General features: G+C 32.1%; 1 protein-coding gene across 4 annotated transcripts in view; it reads right to left on the bottom strand.

Moving 5' to 3' along the window:
• mgl (low-density lipoprotein receptor-related protein megalin) overlaps positions 1-17,607 on the bottom strand; it is a 635,024-nt gene that overhangs the window by 4,725 nt on the left and 612,692 nt on the right. For all 4 annotated transcript variants that reach the window (XM_074120029.1, XM_074120036.1, XM_074120039.1 and 1 more), the window contains 9 exons: positions 3,202-3,493; positions 2,758-3,079; positions 2,378-2,670; positions 2,168-2,294; positions 1,898-2,083; positions 1,524-1,728; positions 1,209-1,446; positions 316-591; positions 76-222 (listed from right to left, as the gene is read on the bottom strand). In XM_074120029.1, the coding sequence (XP_073976130.1) occupies positions 76-222; positions 316-591; positions 1,209-1,446; positions 1,524-1,728; positions 1,898-2,083; positions 2,168-2,294; positions 2,378-2,670; positions 2,758-3,079; positions 3,202-3,493 (2,086 nt within the window). The remainder of the gene's footprint in view (positions 1-75; positions 223-315; positions 592-1,208; positions 1,447-1,523; positions 1,729-1,897; positions 2,084-2,167; positions 2,295-2,377; positions 2,671-2,757; positions 3,080-3,201; positions 3,494-17,607) is intronic.

The following is a 17,607-nucleotide window of genomic DNA, read 5'->3' as shown; positions in this document are numbered from 1 at the left end:
AAGATCACAAAACATGATTATCAGAGAGAAAAAGAAAATATTTTAAATTTAAACAATAGAATACCTACGACATACCTTTGCAAGTCTTTGTATTGTTTGGGTTCACTGTGAAGCCACGGTAACAGCCACATATGTATGAATTCAATTTTCCACCTGTTATATTCTTACAGAAATGTTCACATCCTCCCATCTTGCCGTCACCAGGACAAGTTTCACTGTAATCTAAAATAAATAAAAACACATACTTAATTTTTCATTATATACACAAAAATAATTTAAAATATTGCCTTTTTTTATAACTGTAATAAAACATACGACATCCAATTTCATCCGAATTATCTCCGCAGGTGTCTTCGTAGTCGCAAACTGCAGATTCAGGTATGCATTTATTATTATCACACGTGAATTCTTTAGGCATACAAAGTGGATGACCACGAGACGGGCCACCTGCTGCAGCGCACAAAGAATGATTGTTTTCATCACTAGCATCTCCACAATCATCAACTCCATCACAAACCACATCTAGTGATAAGCATCGGCCGTTCTCGCATAAATAGCGGCCCCGACCTGAACATGAGGCTGCTATATTTGCTAAAAAAAAAAAAAAAAGGACAAAAAATTAATGTCATAATATCTAGAAATTCTCGGAAATATTGACAGAATAGTACAAACTATTTGAGTATTTAACTACTTATTGACTAGTCATATTTATTTTATTTCTTCTCTTTCCAACGTTTCAGCTATCCAAGGTTCATCTTTATTCACGCAGAATACCAATGGAATAGAGCTCTTTAATATATCGCTCACAAAACTAAGAAATTAATGGTTAAACACACATCTTGCACTTTTTGTTTTGTTTTTTGGCTTTTGAAGTTAAGGGAACATATGCTTAAAAAATTCAAAGTAAAACTAATAGCATTTTACAATTTTTGATTACATTATACACAAAGTACAAATTCATACACTACACTCAGTCAGCAAGTGAAGTGCGAGACGGTAACGTAAGTGAAGCTGAACACCAAACTGATTAATTTATCTCTGAGGATGGTGAAGCTACTCCAAACTAATTATGGATGAAAGACCGAAACCGGTCATGGATACCAGAAACATGCGCGCAACGAAGCATAAAATCCAAGATATTATCCACCACTGAGGATTTTACTACATTAAAAACAAATAAGAAAAATAAAATAATAAAAAATACTTACAACAAATACTAGGCGATTCATCAGATTTATCTCCACAATCATCCATGCCATCACATTTATCTTGATGTGAAATGCAAATGTGATTATCACATTGGAATACATGTTCAGGGCAATATCTTCCGTTTGGAAATCTGGGTGCACAGCCCATTTCATCGCTCATATCCCGACAATCTACATCACCATCGCACCGGAAGTATGAAGCAATACAATGGCCACTAGCACATTGGAATGTACCATTCTATAAAAAGAACACGCTTATTAATGACATATTTAGTAATGAAACCGTCGTTATAATATGCAAGTTCTTTAACTTACTTTACATTGAAAGTTTCCACAACCTTCTTCATCTGAATAATCGGCACAATCATCATCATGATCACAGCGGTAGTGCTGTGGAATACATTTACCATTTTTGCATTTAAATTCAGATTCCGAGCAAGGCCTATAGGATCCTCGGCAAAGAGATTCTGTCTCATCAGAATTATCACCACAATCGTTTTCAAAATCGCATAACCATCGTCTGCAGATAAGGGATTCAAGATTATTATTTAAAAGATATGTTATTTATAGACTTTTAACACGTCATCAAGCATTTCGAAATAATTAAATAATGTTTGCTAGAAGTTGGACACATCAAAGAGAAACTGCTCAAGGAACCATGATACAGACAAAAATGGAATCTTTCTTACTTTGGTATACAACGATTATTTGAACACTGGAAATCGGTTGAAGGATTACATTTCAGACAATTTTCAGGCAATTCATCACTATTATCGCGACAATCGTCCTTTCCGTCACACAACAGCCATTTAGGTATACATCTGTAATTACTTCTTCCAGGGCATCTCTGCCAACCGGCGGTGCAATTTTTCTGCCTGAAAATATTTTGAATGTAATAGCATACACTATAAACAATTAAACCAGAACTTTTGTTAAACAAACAATTATGTAAAACCTACCTGCAGATATAAGCTGGTTCATCTGAATCATCACCACAATCATTATCAAAATCACACATCCATAATTTGGGTATGCAGCGCCCATTTTTACAGGAAAATTCTGTTTCAGGATCACAGACTCTGACGTCTAAAAAATAAAAAATGAATAAACCATCCATTAAAATCCTAATTTAACAACTAATTTTATTTCTTGAAGTTTTAGAAACTTACTGCAAATTTTCGGATCTTCATCAGAACGATCTTTACAATCTGTATCACCATCACATTTCCAGGCGCTTAGTATACACCTACCATTCGATACACATTTGAATTCAAGATCAGAACATGTAAGGTTGCATTTCTTTTCATCGGATCGATCTCCACAGTCATCATTTCCATCACAGATCGTGGCCGAAGGAGTACAATTGCCATTATCACACTGGAACGTGCCAGGTCTACATGTACGTTTTGGACATTCTGGTGGTTCATCAGATCCATCACGACAATCTTTCTCACCGTCACATCTGAGATTTAAATATTAACGGGGGAATTTCATTAATATTAAACAATTGAAAAAATGAAATATTAAATAAATAATAGTAATTACTCACTTCCAGAACCATGGAATACATCTATCATCGTGCCCACCGCATCTGTGTTGACCATCAGTGCAATTTGCTACACACGTTTTGTTATCAGATGACAGTACAAACTGATTCGGACAAGCACAAACAAGGGCAACCGGAGATTTAGCATCTCGGTAACCATCAGGACTTGCATCCACACCCGGAACTGGAGATAACAAGCACAAATGAGAACATCCACCATTGTCACCAGCGCACGGATTAGGATAAGCTTGCTGACGAAGTGGGTGATAGACATGAATATCGTAAGGGCGATGGGTGGTATTGCGCAAAATCTTCAAATCTTGGCCTAGAAGAAAAATACACAAAAGTTATAGTTACTATACCCAATTTTTTTTTTTAAAAAAAAAGGGTATAGATATACATTTAAAGCGTCAAACAGAGTAAATGAAGCAAGCCTCTACAACTAACCATTGAATTTGTTTGCTCTTGAAATGCCTTTTATATTCCAATCTGTCCAGTAGATATAATCTTCAAAAAGAGTGATTGCAAATACGTGTGGTACTTTTTCTCCTGAAAGTATAGTATGCTTGTGATGACCTTCAAAATCAACGGAGGCAATGTAATCTAAATGCGCATCAGCCCAATAAATTCTGTCAGAGAAGTAATCAATGGTAAGAGCATTGGGCCAGGCCAGATCATTTTCATGTGTCAATATACGAGTCATATTAGATCCATCCATTCCCATTTTGCCGATAAAAGCCTAAAAAACAAAATAAAACAACAAATTGGAATTATGGTATCTTGCATATGAATTAAAAATAACCGAATATCACTAGGGTGAAGGGACCAGTAATTGACTGGGCACCAGTAATTGACATACCAGAAATAAACTGGTATTATAAGGGATATGAGCCGTTTTTAGTGGTGATTCTTTCAGTTTCATTATTGAGAAGCCTTTGTGCAGCAGTTCCAGAAAAATATTAATTATTGGAAGGTTCCTTGGTATCAGTGGAAGGTTATTTGTGTTAAAAGTTCAAAATCAAGGAAAAAACAAGCCGTTGCTAAGGAGGATTGATAAGAAAATAATTTTTTTTTTTCTAATTTTTCGTTTATTTGTTCATATATTCGTGTGGTTATCAATGTTCTGTTATACACGTAATTAGTATTACTTGTAGATTTCATTTATGTAGTTTTTTTTTTAATTATAAGAAGCATTGAGGATTAAAATGGGGCTGTCAATCACTGGTCCGTGAAACGGCAATTTGCCCAGTAATTGACATGTATGTCAACTGAAATTAATGAATTAGCAAATGTACGCCTTATTTCAAGAGGGCATGCAGATTGATTATACTGTACAGAACAACTATGAACAACAAACTGGAATAATCGTGATCGCCGAACAGCTTCCGAGGCCTACGTGATTGATAAAAACGACGCCTACTTATCGGAGTTGGAAAATCTCTCATTCTCCCTCAGTTTTGGGTCCTAGCCACATGACAAAGAAGAAAGGGAGGAAATGGCTAAACCATAGAATTCCATCAAATAAAACGGCCAGGGGAAAAATGAAGCCCCCTCAAGAGAAGTACCAGGTGCGAAATCAAACATACGTGGAGAGTTGGTGACTTTGTGATGTTACACATTAATAACATAAAAAAGATTGTAAGATCTATTGTATTTACCAATTGACAGACATGTTGACCGAAGACGAATATATAGCATCCCATAAGTTAAATAGGCTAAACTGTATTAAAAAAAATGAAATCGGTATGAAAACCATTTTTAATTTCTAAACACGTGAAGGTTGGACGTTGGATCGCCCTGTATTACTTTATGGAGAACGTTACCAATTTAATAAAACCGTTGATGTGTGAGGTTTTCAAATGGCTTGTGATTTCAAGTGGCTAATTATCAATTACATAAGATATATTATGATGTTCATTTCCTATGTATTCCGAAAGAATATTTTGTTTTTTCATTCATTTTTTCTTTTATGTTGTGCCTATTTTAGTAACACATATTTTTGTCAATTGGTTACCTAGTTATGTGAATATCAGTGGTTTATTTGTAGGTATGTGTATATTAATACCTATCCTTTCCAAGTTAAAGAGTCAATAACAGATATATATTTTTTAATCTAGTTTGTTTTTCATTGACGTTTCATTTATTTATTACTGTTATAAGTGCGAATGCTTACAACCTGTGGCGGGACGCGAGGAACGTGCACACAATGTATAATATACATGTGCCCAAGAGGTAACTCAGTAATAATAAACAATAAAATACTGAATAGATGGAGAAAGTAAGAATGAATTACATTCAGATAGTTTGGTTTCGAAGCAAATGACACTGGCAACACAGATTGTGGAAAATTTTAGCGAAGCGCTCCAAAAAAAGGGAAGTGTAGGAGAAATTTGGTTTACTAGAAGGCACCAACAACTCGAACCCAAAGACGCGTAGATGCGATCGGTAGCAGCGTTATAGGCGGAATGAATGAAACAAGGATGTGACCACATAGTCTAATCGGAAGTAGAGAGGGTAGTTTGGTAGATTGAGAACCAAAAAAATTCCCCAAAAAAGGTTTAAGTAACAAAATATTTAGCGGAAACTTGAAAGGATAAAAGAGCGGAAGAGTTGAGAGAAAGAGATAAAAGCAAGCAGAAAGACATTGTGTGCGATCTAACAAGTAAGTTAGCTAATATCTCCTTGGTACTATTGAAAGTAAGGGCTGTTATTCAAATTACCTGTCTTGGTTTGGACTTAATTAAAACTGTCCGGTAGGACAGTTGTGTACGGGTTGATCGTCAAAAACTGCATAAAAAAGGGTAAAGTTGAAATAATATAATATTATTTAGGTTCGCCTATTTAAAAACTGATTGCAATTAATTATGAATAAGACTAATTTTTGTTATAAATCCAATTGAAAAAGTGATTTAGGTGATTTAAGTGATTTATTTAGATTTAAAAGTGATTTTTAATGCATACCTTATCGACATAACTGAATAAACGACTTTCATGAATATATTTGTATGTCAATTACTGGTCCCACCCAGAGTTGGGCACTGATTAAAAAAAAAATTAAATTCTAAATTTATTTAATTAAATTTTTTAATTGATTAAATTTATTTTTAATTTTAATCAGAATTTAATCGGCGAATATAATCGTAATTTTAATCATATGACAATTATTTAATCAATTAAATTTCAGATTTAATCGTTAATCAAACTAAAAAAATTATGATTAAATCTGAGAATTAAATTAAACTTTAATTTTAATCACCGAATTAGTTCAATTTCAATCGTTAATAAAACTAATTTAATCATCCACTTTTATGGCTTTTCAACCAATGGTTCGAACCACGTTTTGGCGAGGCCATTTTTCTAAGCGTCTTCAATAAATAGTTTTCGGTTAATTTTTGTAGACTTGGACTTCTTCACGAGTCTCTAGACCAGAGGTTCTTAATCTTTTCATAGACGCGGAAAACAATTATATGTATATATTTTTCTCGCGGAACACTAACATTAAATAATTTGAAATTCGGTATTTAGCAAGAACATAAAATTAAATTCAAATTAAAAAAAAGGAACAATTTTTTGTTTTCGTATCTTTCCTAAGTATTTAAATTTCAATACATTTAAAATTGAAATTTCGCGGAACACTTGGACCATATTCGCGGATCACCAGTTAAGAACCACTGCTTTATATCTTCTAGAATTATAGATCTGTGCACAAAATAACTATAGTTTATAATTGAGAAAAACAAAGTGTACAAGAGAACAAAATTCCATATCAATTCGTGGTTCACAGTGGGAGATATAGTACGGCCACAATTTTACAGAATTTCATGACCCAAAAAATTTTCAACCCTTTATATCTTCTACCTTTTTAGATCTGTGAACAAACTAACTATAGCTTATAATTGAGAAAAACAAAGTGTATAAGAGAACAAAAGTCCATATCAATTCGTGGTTCACAGTGGGAGATATAGTACGGCCACAATTTTACAGAATTTCATGACCCAAAAAATTTTCAACCCTTTATATCTTCTACCTTTTTAGATCTGTGAACAAACTAACTATAGCTTATAATTGAGAAAAACAAAGTGTATAAAGAGAACAAAATTCCATATCAATACGTGGTTCACAGTGGGAGATATAGAACGGCCACAATTTTACAGAATTTCATGACCCAAAAAATTTTCAACCCTTTATATCTTCTACCATTTTAGATCTGTGAACAAACTAACTATAGTTTATAATTGAGAAAAACAAAGTGTATAAGAGAACAAAAGTCCATATCAATTCGTGGTTCACAGTGGGAGATATAGTACGGCCACAATTTTACAGAATTTCATGACCCAAAAAATTTTAACCCTTTAAATCTTCTACCGTTTTAGATCTGTGCACAAAATAACTATAGTTTATAATTGAGAAAAACAAAGTGTACAAGAGAACAAAATTTCATACCAATACGTGGTTCACAGTGGGAAATATAGAACGGCCATAATTTTACAGAATTTCATGACCCAAAAAATTTTCAACCCTTAATATCTTCTACCTTTTTAGATCTGTGCACAAAATAACTATAGTTTATAATTAAGAAAAACAAAGTGTACAGGAGAACAAAATTTCATACCAATACGTGGTTCACAGTGGGAAATGTAGAACGGCCATAATTTTACAGAATTTCATGACCCAAAAAATTTTCAACCCTTTATATCTTCTACCTTTTTAGATCTGTGCACAAAATAACTATAGTTTATAATTGAGAAAAACAAAGTGTACAAGAGAACAAAATTCCATACCAATACGTGGTTCACAGTGAGAGATATGGAACGGCAACAATTTTACCGAATTTCATGACCCAAAAAATTTTAACCCTTTATATCTTCTACCTTTTTAGATCTGTGAACAAACTAACTATAGCTTATAATTGAGAAAACCAAAGTGTATAAGAGAACAAAAGTCCATATCAATTCGTGGTTCACAGTGGGAGATATAGTACGGCCACAATTTTACAGAATTTCATGACCCAAAAAATTTTCAACCCCTTATATCTTCTACCTTTTTAGATCTGTGCACAAAATAACTATAGTTTATAATTGAGAAAAACAAAGAGTACAAGAGAACAAAATTCCATACCAATACGTGGTTCACAGTGAGAGATATAGAACGGCAACAATTTTACCGAATTTCATGACCCAAAAAATTTTCAACCCTTTATATCTTCTACCTTTTTAGATCTGTGAACAAACTAACTATAGCTTATAATTGAGAAAAACAAAGTGTAAAAGAGAACAAAATTCCATATCAATACGTGGTTCACAGTGGGAAATATAGAACGGCCACAATTTTACAGAATTTCATGACCCAAAAAATTTTCAACCCTTTATATCTTCTACCATTTTAGATCTGTGAACAAACTAACTATAGTTTATAATTGAGAAAAACAAAGTGTATAAGAGAACAAAAGTCCATATCAATTCGTGGTTCACAGTGGGAGATATAGTACGGCCACAATTTTACAGAATTTCATGACCCAAAAAATTTTCAACCCCTTATATCTTCTACCTTTTTAGACCTGTGCACAAAATAACTATAGTTTATAATTGAGAAAAACAAAGAGTACAAGAGAACAAAATTCCATACCAATACGTGGTTCACAGTGAGAGATATAGAACGGCAACAATTTTACAGAATTTCATGACCCAAAAAACTTTCAACCCTTTATATCTTCTACCATTTTAGATCTGTGAACAAACTAACTATAGTTTATAATTGAGAAAAACAAAGTGTATAAGAGAACAAAAGTCCATATCAATTCGTGGTTCACAGTGGGAGATATAGTACGGCCACAATTTTACAGAATTTCATGACCCAAAAAATTTTCAACCCTTTATATCTTCTACCTTTTTAGATCTGTGAACAAACTAACTATAGCTTATAATTGAGAAAAACAAAGTGTATAAGAGAACAAAATTCCATATCAATACGTGGTTCACAGTGGGAGATATAGAACGGCCACAATTTTACAGAATTTCATGACCCAAAAAATTTTCAACCCTTTATATCTTCTACCATTTTAGATCTGTGAACAAACTAACTATAGTTTATAATTGAGAAAAACAAAGTGTATAAGAGAACAAAAGTCCATATCAATTCGTGGTTCACAGTGGGAGATATAGTACGGCCACAATTTTATAGAATTTCATGACCCAAAAAATTTTCAATCCCTTATATCTTTTACCTTTTTAGATCTGTGCACAAAATAACTATAGTTTATAATTGAGAAAAACAAAGAGTACAAGAGAACAAAATTCCATACCAATACGTGGTTCACAGTGAGAGATATAGAACGGCAACAATTTTACCGAATTTCATGACCCAAAAAATTTTCAACCCTTTATATCTTCTACCATTTTAGATCTGTGAACAAACTAACTATAGTTTATAATTGAGAAAAACAAAGTGTATAAGAGAACAAAAGTCCATATCAATTCGTGGTTCACAGTGGGAGATATAGTACGGCCACAATTTTACAGAATTTCATGACCCAAAAAATTTTCAACCCTTTATATCTTCTACCATTTTAGATCTGTGAACAAACTAACTATAGTTTATAATTGAGAAAAACAAAGTGTACAAGAGAACAAAAGTCCATATCAATTCGTGGTTCACAGTGGGAGATATAGTACGGCCACAATTTTACAGAATTTCATGACCCAAAAAATTTTCAACCCTTTAAATCTTCTACCGTTTTAGATCTGTGCACAAAATAACTATAGTTTATAATTGAGAAAAACAAAGTGTACAAGAGAACAAAATTTCATACCAATACGTGGTTCACAGTGGGAAATATAGAACGGCCATAATTTTACAGAATTTCATGACCCAAAAAATTTTCAACCCTTAATATCTTCTACCTTTTTAGATCTGTGCACAAAATAACTATAGTTTATAATTAAGAAAAACAAAGTGTACAGGAGAACAAAATTTCATACCAATACGTGGTTCACAGTGGGAAATGTAGAACGGCCATAATTTTACAGAATTTCATGACCCAAAAAATTTTCAACCCTTTATATCTTCTACCTTTTTAGATCTGTGCACAAAATAACTATAGTTTATAATTGAGAAAAACAAAGTGTACAAGAGAACAAAATTCCATACCAATACGTGGTTCACAGTGAGAGATATAGAACGGCAACAATTTTACCGAATTTCATGACCCAAAAAATTTTCAACCCTTTATATCTTCTACCTTTTTAGATCTGTGAACAAACTAACTATAGCTTATAATTGAGAAAAACAAAGTGTATAAGAGAACAAAAGTCCATATCAATTCGTGGTTCACAGTGGGAGATATAGAACGGCCACAATTTTATAATTTCATGACCCAAAAAATTTTCAACCCTTTATTTCTTCTACCATTTTAGATCTGTGAACAAACTAACTATAGTTTATAATTGAGAAAAACAAAGTGTATAAGAGAACAAAAGTCCATATCAATTCGTGGTTCACAGTGGGAGATATAGTACGGCCACAATTTTACAGAATTTCATGACCCAAAAAATTTTCAACCCTTTATATCTTCTACCTTTTTAGATCTGTGCACAAAATAACTATAGTTTATAATTGAGAAAAACAAAGAGTACAAGAGAACAAAATTCCATACCAATACGTGGTTCACAGTGAGAGATATAGAACGGCAACAATTTTACCGAATTTCATGACCCAAAAAATTTTCAACCCTTTATATCTTCTACCTTTTTAGATCTGTGAACAAACTAACTATAGCTTATAATTGAGAAAAACAAAGTGTAAAAGAGAACAAAATTCCATATCAATACGTGGTTCACAGTGGGAGATATAGAACGGCCACAATTTTACAGAATTTCATGACCCAAAAAATTTTCAACCCTTTATATCTTCTACCATTTTAGATCTGTGAACAAACTAACTATAGTTTATAATTGAGAAAAACAAAGTGTATAAGAGAACAAAAGTCCATATCAATTCGTGGTTCACAGTGGGAGATATAGTACGGCAACAATTTTACAGAATTTCATGACCCAAAAAATTTTCAACCCTTTATATCTTCTACCATTTTAGATCTGTGAACAAACTAACTATAGTTTATAATTGAGAAAAACAAAGTGTATAAGAGAACAAAAGTCCATATCAATTCGTGGTTCACAGTGGGAGATATAGTACGGCCACAATTTTACAGAATTTCATGACCCAAAAAATTTTCAACCCTTTAAATCTTCTACCGTTTTAGATCTGTGCACAAAATAACTATAGTTTATAATTGAGAAAAACAAAGTGTACAAGAGAACAAAATTTCATACCAATACGTGGTTCACAGTGGGAAATATAGAACGGCCATAATTTTACAGAATTTCATGACCCAAAAAATTTTCAACCCTTAATATCTTCTACCTTTTTAGATCTGTGCACAAAATAACTATAGTTTATAATTAAGAAAAACAAAGTGTACAGGAGAACAAAATTTCATACCAATACGTGGTTCACAGTGGGAAATGTAGAACGGCCATAATTTTACAGAATTTCATGACCCAAAAAATTTTCAACCCTTTATATCTTCTACCTTTTTAGATCTGTGCACAAAATAACTATAGTTTATAATTGAGAAAAACAAAGTGTACAAGAGAACAAAATTCCATACCAATACGTGGTTCACAGTGAGAGATATGGAACGGCAACAATTTTACCGAATTTCATGACCCAAAAAATTTTAACCCTTTATATCTTCTACCTTTTTAGATCTGTGAACAAACTAACTATAGCTTATAATTGAGAAAACCAAAGTGTATAAGAGAACAAAAGTCCATATCAATTCGTGGTTCACAGTGGGAGATATAGTACGGCCACAATTTTACAGAATTTCATGACCCAAAAAATTTTCAACCCTTTATATCTTCTACCATTTTAGATCTGTGAACAAACTAACTATAGTTTATAATTGAGAAAAACAAAGTGTATAAGAGAACAAAAGTCCATATCAATTCGTGGTTCACAGTGGGAGATATAGTACGGCCACAATTTTACAGAATTTCATGACCCAAAAAATTTTCAACCCTTTAAATCTTCTACCGTTTTAGATCTGTGCACAAAATAACTATAGTTTATAATTGAGAAAAACAAAGTGTACAAGAGAACAAAATTTCATACCAATACGTGGTTCACAGTGGGAAATATAGAACGGCCATAATTTTACAGAATTTCATGACCCAAAAAATTTTCAACCCTTAATATCTTCTACCTTTTTAGATCTGTGCACAAAATAACTATAGTTTATAATTAAGAAAAACAAAGTGTACAGGAGAACAAAATTTCATACCAATACGTGGTTCACAGTGGGAAATGTAGAACGGCCATAATTTTACAGAATTTCATGACCCAAAAAATTTTCAACCCTTTATATCTTCTACCTTTTTAGATCTGTGCACAAAATAACTATAGTTTATAATTGAGAAAAACAAAGTGTACAAGAGAACAAAATTCCATACCAATACGTGGTTCACAGTGAGAGATATAGAACGGCAACAATTTTACCGAATTTCATGACCCAAAAAATTTTCAACCCTTTATATCTTCTACCTTTTTAGATCTGTGAACAAACTAACTATAGCTTATAATTGAGAAAAACAAAGTGTATAAGTGAACAAAAGTCCATATCAATTCGTGGTTCACAGTGGGAGATATAGAACGGCCACAATTTTATAATTTCATGACCCAAAAAATTTTCAACCCTTTATTTCTTCTACCATTTTAGATCTGTGAACAAACTAACTATAGTTTATAATTGAGAAAAACAAAGTGTATAAGAGAACAAAAGTCCATATCAATTCGTGGTTCACAGTGGGAGATATAGTACGGCCACAATTTTACAGAATTTCATGACCCAAAAAATTTTCAACCCTTTATATCTTCTACCTTTTTAGATCTGTGCACAAAATAACTATAGTTTATAATTGAGAAAAACAAAGAGTACAAGAGAACAAAATTCCATACCAATACGTGGTTCACAGTGAGAGATATAGAACGGCAACAATTTTACCGAATTTCATGACCCAAAAAATTTTCAACCCTTTATATCTTCTACCTTTTTAGATCTGTGAACAAACTAACTATAGCTTATAATTGAGAAAAACAAAGTGTAAAAGAGAACAAAATTCCATATCAATACGTGGTTCACAGTGGGAGATATAGAACGGCCACAATTTTACAGAATTTCATGACCCAAAAAATTTTCAACCCTTTATATCTTCTACCATTTTAGATCTGTGAACAAACTAACTATAGTTTATAATTGAGAAAAACAAAGTGTATAAGAGAACAAAAGTCCATATCAATTCGTGGTTCACAGTGGGAGATATAGTACGGCCACAATTTTACAGAATTTCATGACCCAAAAAATTTTCAACCCTTTATATCTTCTACCATTTTAGATCTGTGAACAAACTAACTATAGTTTATAATTGAGAAAAACAAAGTGTATAAGAGAACAAAAGTCCATATCAATTCGTGGTTCACAGTGGGAGATATAGTACGGCCACAATTTTACAGAATTTCATGACCCAAAAAATTTTCAACCCTTTAAATCTTCTACCGTTTTAGATCTGTGCACAAAATAACTATAGTTTATAATTGAGAAAAACAAAGTGTACAAGAGAACAAAATTTCATACCAATACGTGGTTCACAGTGGGAAATATAGAACGGCCATAATTTTACAGAATTTCATGACCCAAAAAATTTTCAACCCTTAATATCTTCTACCTTTTTAGATCTGTGCACAAAATAACTATAGTTTATAATTAAGAAAAACAAAGTGTACAGGAGAACAAAATTTCATACCAATACGTGGTTCACAGTGGGAAATGTAGAACGGCCATAATTTTACAGAATTTCATGACCCAAAAAATTTTCAACCCTTTATATCTTCTACCTTTTTAGATCTGTGCACAAAATAACTATAGTTTATAATTGAGAAAAACAAAGTGTACAAGAGAACAAAATTCCATACCAATACGTGGTTCACAGTGAGAGATATGGAACGGCAACAATTTTACCGAATTTCATGACCCAAAAAATTTTAACCCTTTATATCTTCTACCTTTTTAGATCTGTGAACAAACTAACTATAGCTTATAATTGAGAAAACCAAAGTGTATAAGAGAACAAAAGTCCATATCAATTCGTGGTTCACAGTGGGAGATATAGAACGGCCACAATTTTATAATTTCATGACCCAAAAAATTTTCAACCCTTTATATCTTCTACCATTTTAGATCTGTGAACAAACTAACTATAGTTTATAATTGAGAAAAACAAAGTGTATAAGAGAACAAAAGTCCATATCAATTCGTGGTTCACAGTGGGAGATATAGTACGGCCACAATTTTACAGAATTTCATGACCCAAAAAATTTTCAACCCTTTATATCTTCTACCTTTTTAGATCTGTGAACAAACTAACTATAGCTTATAATTGAGAAAAACAAAGTGTATAAGAGAACAAAAGTCCATACTAATACGTGGTTCACAGTGGGAAATATAGAACGGCCATAATTTTACAGAATTTCATGACCCAAAAACTTTTCAACCCTTTATATCTTCTACCTTTTTAGATTTGTGCACAAAATAACTATAGTTTATTACAGTTTTAAAAGTTAAGTATAAGGGTTGATTAAACGCCAAAAGGTACACAAATCAGCAGTTCCCAACATTTCATTAATATTTCATTGATATAATTTAAGTAATTTTACTGCATTAACTTTTCCTTCACATTTTTTAGAATTTATTAGATGTCACAGACCCTTATGCTGGCCATTTTCGTCTACAAAATATTTACTCAAGTAGCACACCATTTAACTTAGATTGACTGTAATATCTATTTATCTATAATAATCAAACTATTAATCACAGGTGAAAAAGAAAACGTTATAAAAAATATAAAAAAAATATGGGGCTAAAAAATTCATAAACTTTTTAAAAAAATGCTTACACCAACATACATCAATGATTTTATTTATTTATTTTTATTTTTAAATAAAAATCATTGGTTTAAGTTCATTCTTCAATTAAAGTAATTGTTATTTTATGTAGTAGTCAAACGTTTGTAATAATAAGTAATAAATAATCTGGCTTTATCGCAAATAATATAGTTTTCTTCAATTACATTCTCAATCTAGGTGTTCTTCCCACAATGTTATATATATGTAATATAAAATAAAGAAAATAAAGATATGCATATTTTTAGGACAGCTAATTATTCCAGTATTTTACTATAAGTAAAATTAGGGGAACTAAATTAAATTACAATTGAGAAATGAGTAAATATTGTTGAATAATCTACTTGTTATTAACTGTGTGTTATTTGTGCTCACGAATATTTCGGTAAGACGAATTCAAGACTGAAATATTGTTTTGAATCCTCTGTGATTCAAATTTAAACAGTAGCCGACTCTAACTTAGTCTTTTTCTACTTTAACATGCATGTATATGTACAACTTCAGAATAAAGGGCATATTAAAGATAAATCAGAAGAATAATTTGGAATAGAGTTAAAATAAAGTACCTATTTATTTACGAAGATAGAATATACATTTTATCATAATTGTAACAAAATAATATTATGAATGAACTGGCCAGCATAAGGGTCTGTGACATATAATAAATTCTAAAAAATGTGAAGGAAAAGTTAATGCAGTAAAATTACTTAAATTATATCAATGAAATATTAATGAAATGTTGGGAACTGCTGATTTGTGTACCTTTTGGCGTTTAATCAACCCTTATACTTAACTTTTAAAACTGTAAGTTTTTGTTAAGGAGATTTTTGTACCTTTTGGATAGATTTTCCTTTTTGTCTATTTGCAAAGTTACGTCTGCTTTACAGATTTTTTTAAAATTGGGAATAAGCTATTCTATCATTATAACCTGATAAGGTGTTAAATCGGAACCGTAACTACCACTGGAGAGATCTTTTTAAAGAATGATTATAGTTGCGGTCCCCAAACCATCCTCAATAACAATTTTTTTTAGAAAGCGTTTTGAATAAAATAGGAAGGTATTTGTACGTAAATAGCAAAATTAAACTGCGATTTCAGTACTTCCTTTTAAGAGAAGCAAGAAAAATAAACTGCGATTACAGTACTTCTCCCTAAAAGGCGAAGATTTTGAATCGAACGACAATTCATTGATGTAAATCGGTTCACTCATTGATAATTTTAACGATTGCAGAACTTCCCTTAGTAGGTGTAAGAGCATGATGGCACTTCACAGCCACGTAGAGGAGCTTTAATCACTTTTTCGTGCCAAATTTTATCAAAATCGGACTAAGCGTTATAGAAATATTGGTAATAATAGTTTTAGAAAGGGCCTTATTTGGGTGGGGCAAACTTCCCTCCTTATGAGGCATAGCGTCGAGACTTTTAAAGTGCAAATCTGTACAAAATTTCGATTCGAATGACACTTCATTCATGAAAATCGGTTCACGTGTCGATAATTTGAAACGATTGTTATACTTCCCCTTAACAAGTGTAAGAGCAGATCGTCGCTTTATTGTTAGGTAGGGGAGCCCTAACTCTATCATCCTACCAAATTCTATCAAAATCGGGCCAAGATTAACAAAGTTATTAGTAATAATAATTTTGGAGGGGGCCTTACATAAAGGAGGCTAACTCCTCTCCCATTCGATGTACAGCGTCGAGACCCCCAAAAGGCACATCTACATAAAATTCCGAATCGAATGACACCTCATTCATGAAAATCGGTTCACGCGTTTAGGCGCTACGTTGTTTACAAAAAAGGTAACAAGAAGAAGAAGAACAACAACAACAACAACAACAAGAACAAGAACAAGAACATTTTTTGAAAAAGCCGTTTTTGCTCATTTTCGGCAACTTTTTTCTCGAAACCTATTAGATCTGGGTGGTTGCAAAAAAATTACAGTTATAAAGGAGGGTTCGGAGTAAGATTTAAAGAAAATTTGGGAATTTTATCTTTTATAGAAAAATAGAAAAAAATTGTCAAAGTTGGGTGTTTTTCAACGTTACGCTTTTTCGTGCAGTTTTTGATGGTCAACCCTTATACAACTGTCCTACCGGACAGTTTAAATAATTGAGAAAAACAAAGTGTACAAGAGAACAAAATTTCATACCAATACGTGGTCCACAGTGGGAAATATAGAACGGCCATAATTTTACAGAATTTCATGACCCAAAAAATTTTCAACCCTTTATATATTCTACCTTTTTAGATCTGTGCACAAAATAACTATAGTTTATAATTGAGAAAAACAAAGTGTACAAGAGAACAAAATTCCATACCAATATGTGGTTCACAGTGGGAGATATAGAACGGCCATAATTTTACAGAATTTCATGACCCAAAAAATTTTCAACCCTTTATATCTTCTACCTTTTTAAATCTGCGCACAAAATAACTATAGTTTATAATTGAGAAAAACAAAGTGTATAAGAGAACAAAATTCCATATCAATACGTGGTTCACAGTGGGAGATATAGAACGGCCACAATTTTACAGAATTTCATGACCCAAACAATTTTCAACCCTTTATATCTTCTACCATTTTAGATCTGTGAACAAACTAACTATAGTTTATAATTGAGAAAAACAAAGTGTATAAGAGAACAAAAGTCGATATCAATTCGTGGTTCACAGTGGGAGATATAGAACGGCCATAATTTTACAGAATTTCATGACCCAAAAACTTTTCAACCCTTTATATCTTCTACCTTTTTAGATCTGTGCACAAAATAACTATAGTTTATAATTGAGAAAAACAAAGTGTACAATTCCATACCAATACGTGGTTCACAGTGGGA

The sequence above is a fragment of the Rhodnius prolixus genome, unplaced genomic scaffold (assembly GCF_049639745.1).
Source record: "Rhodnius prolixus isolate KJV_2025 unplaced genomic scaffold, Rpr scaffold_1, whole genome shotgun sequence".
Lineage (NCBI taxonomy): Eukaryota > Metazoa > Arthropoda > Insecta > Hemiptera > Reduviidae > Rhodnius > Rhodnius prolixus.
Note: the sequence above shows the minus strand (reverse complement) of the source record. Positions and strands in the feature narration are given on the sequence as shown.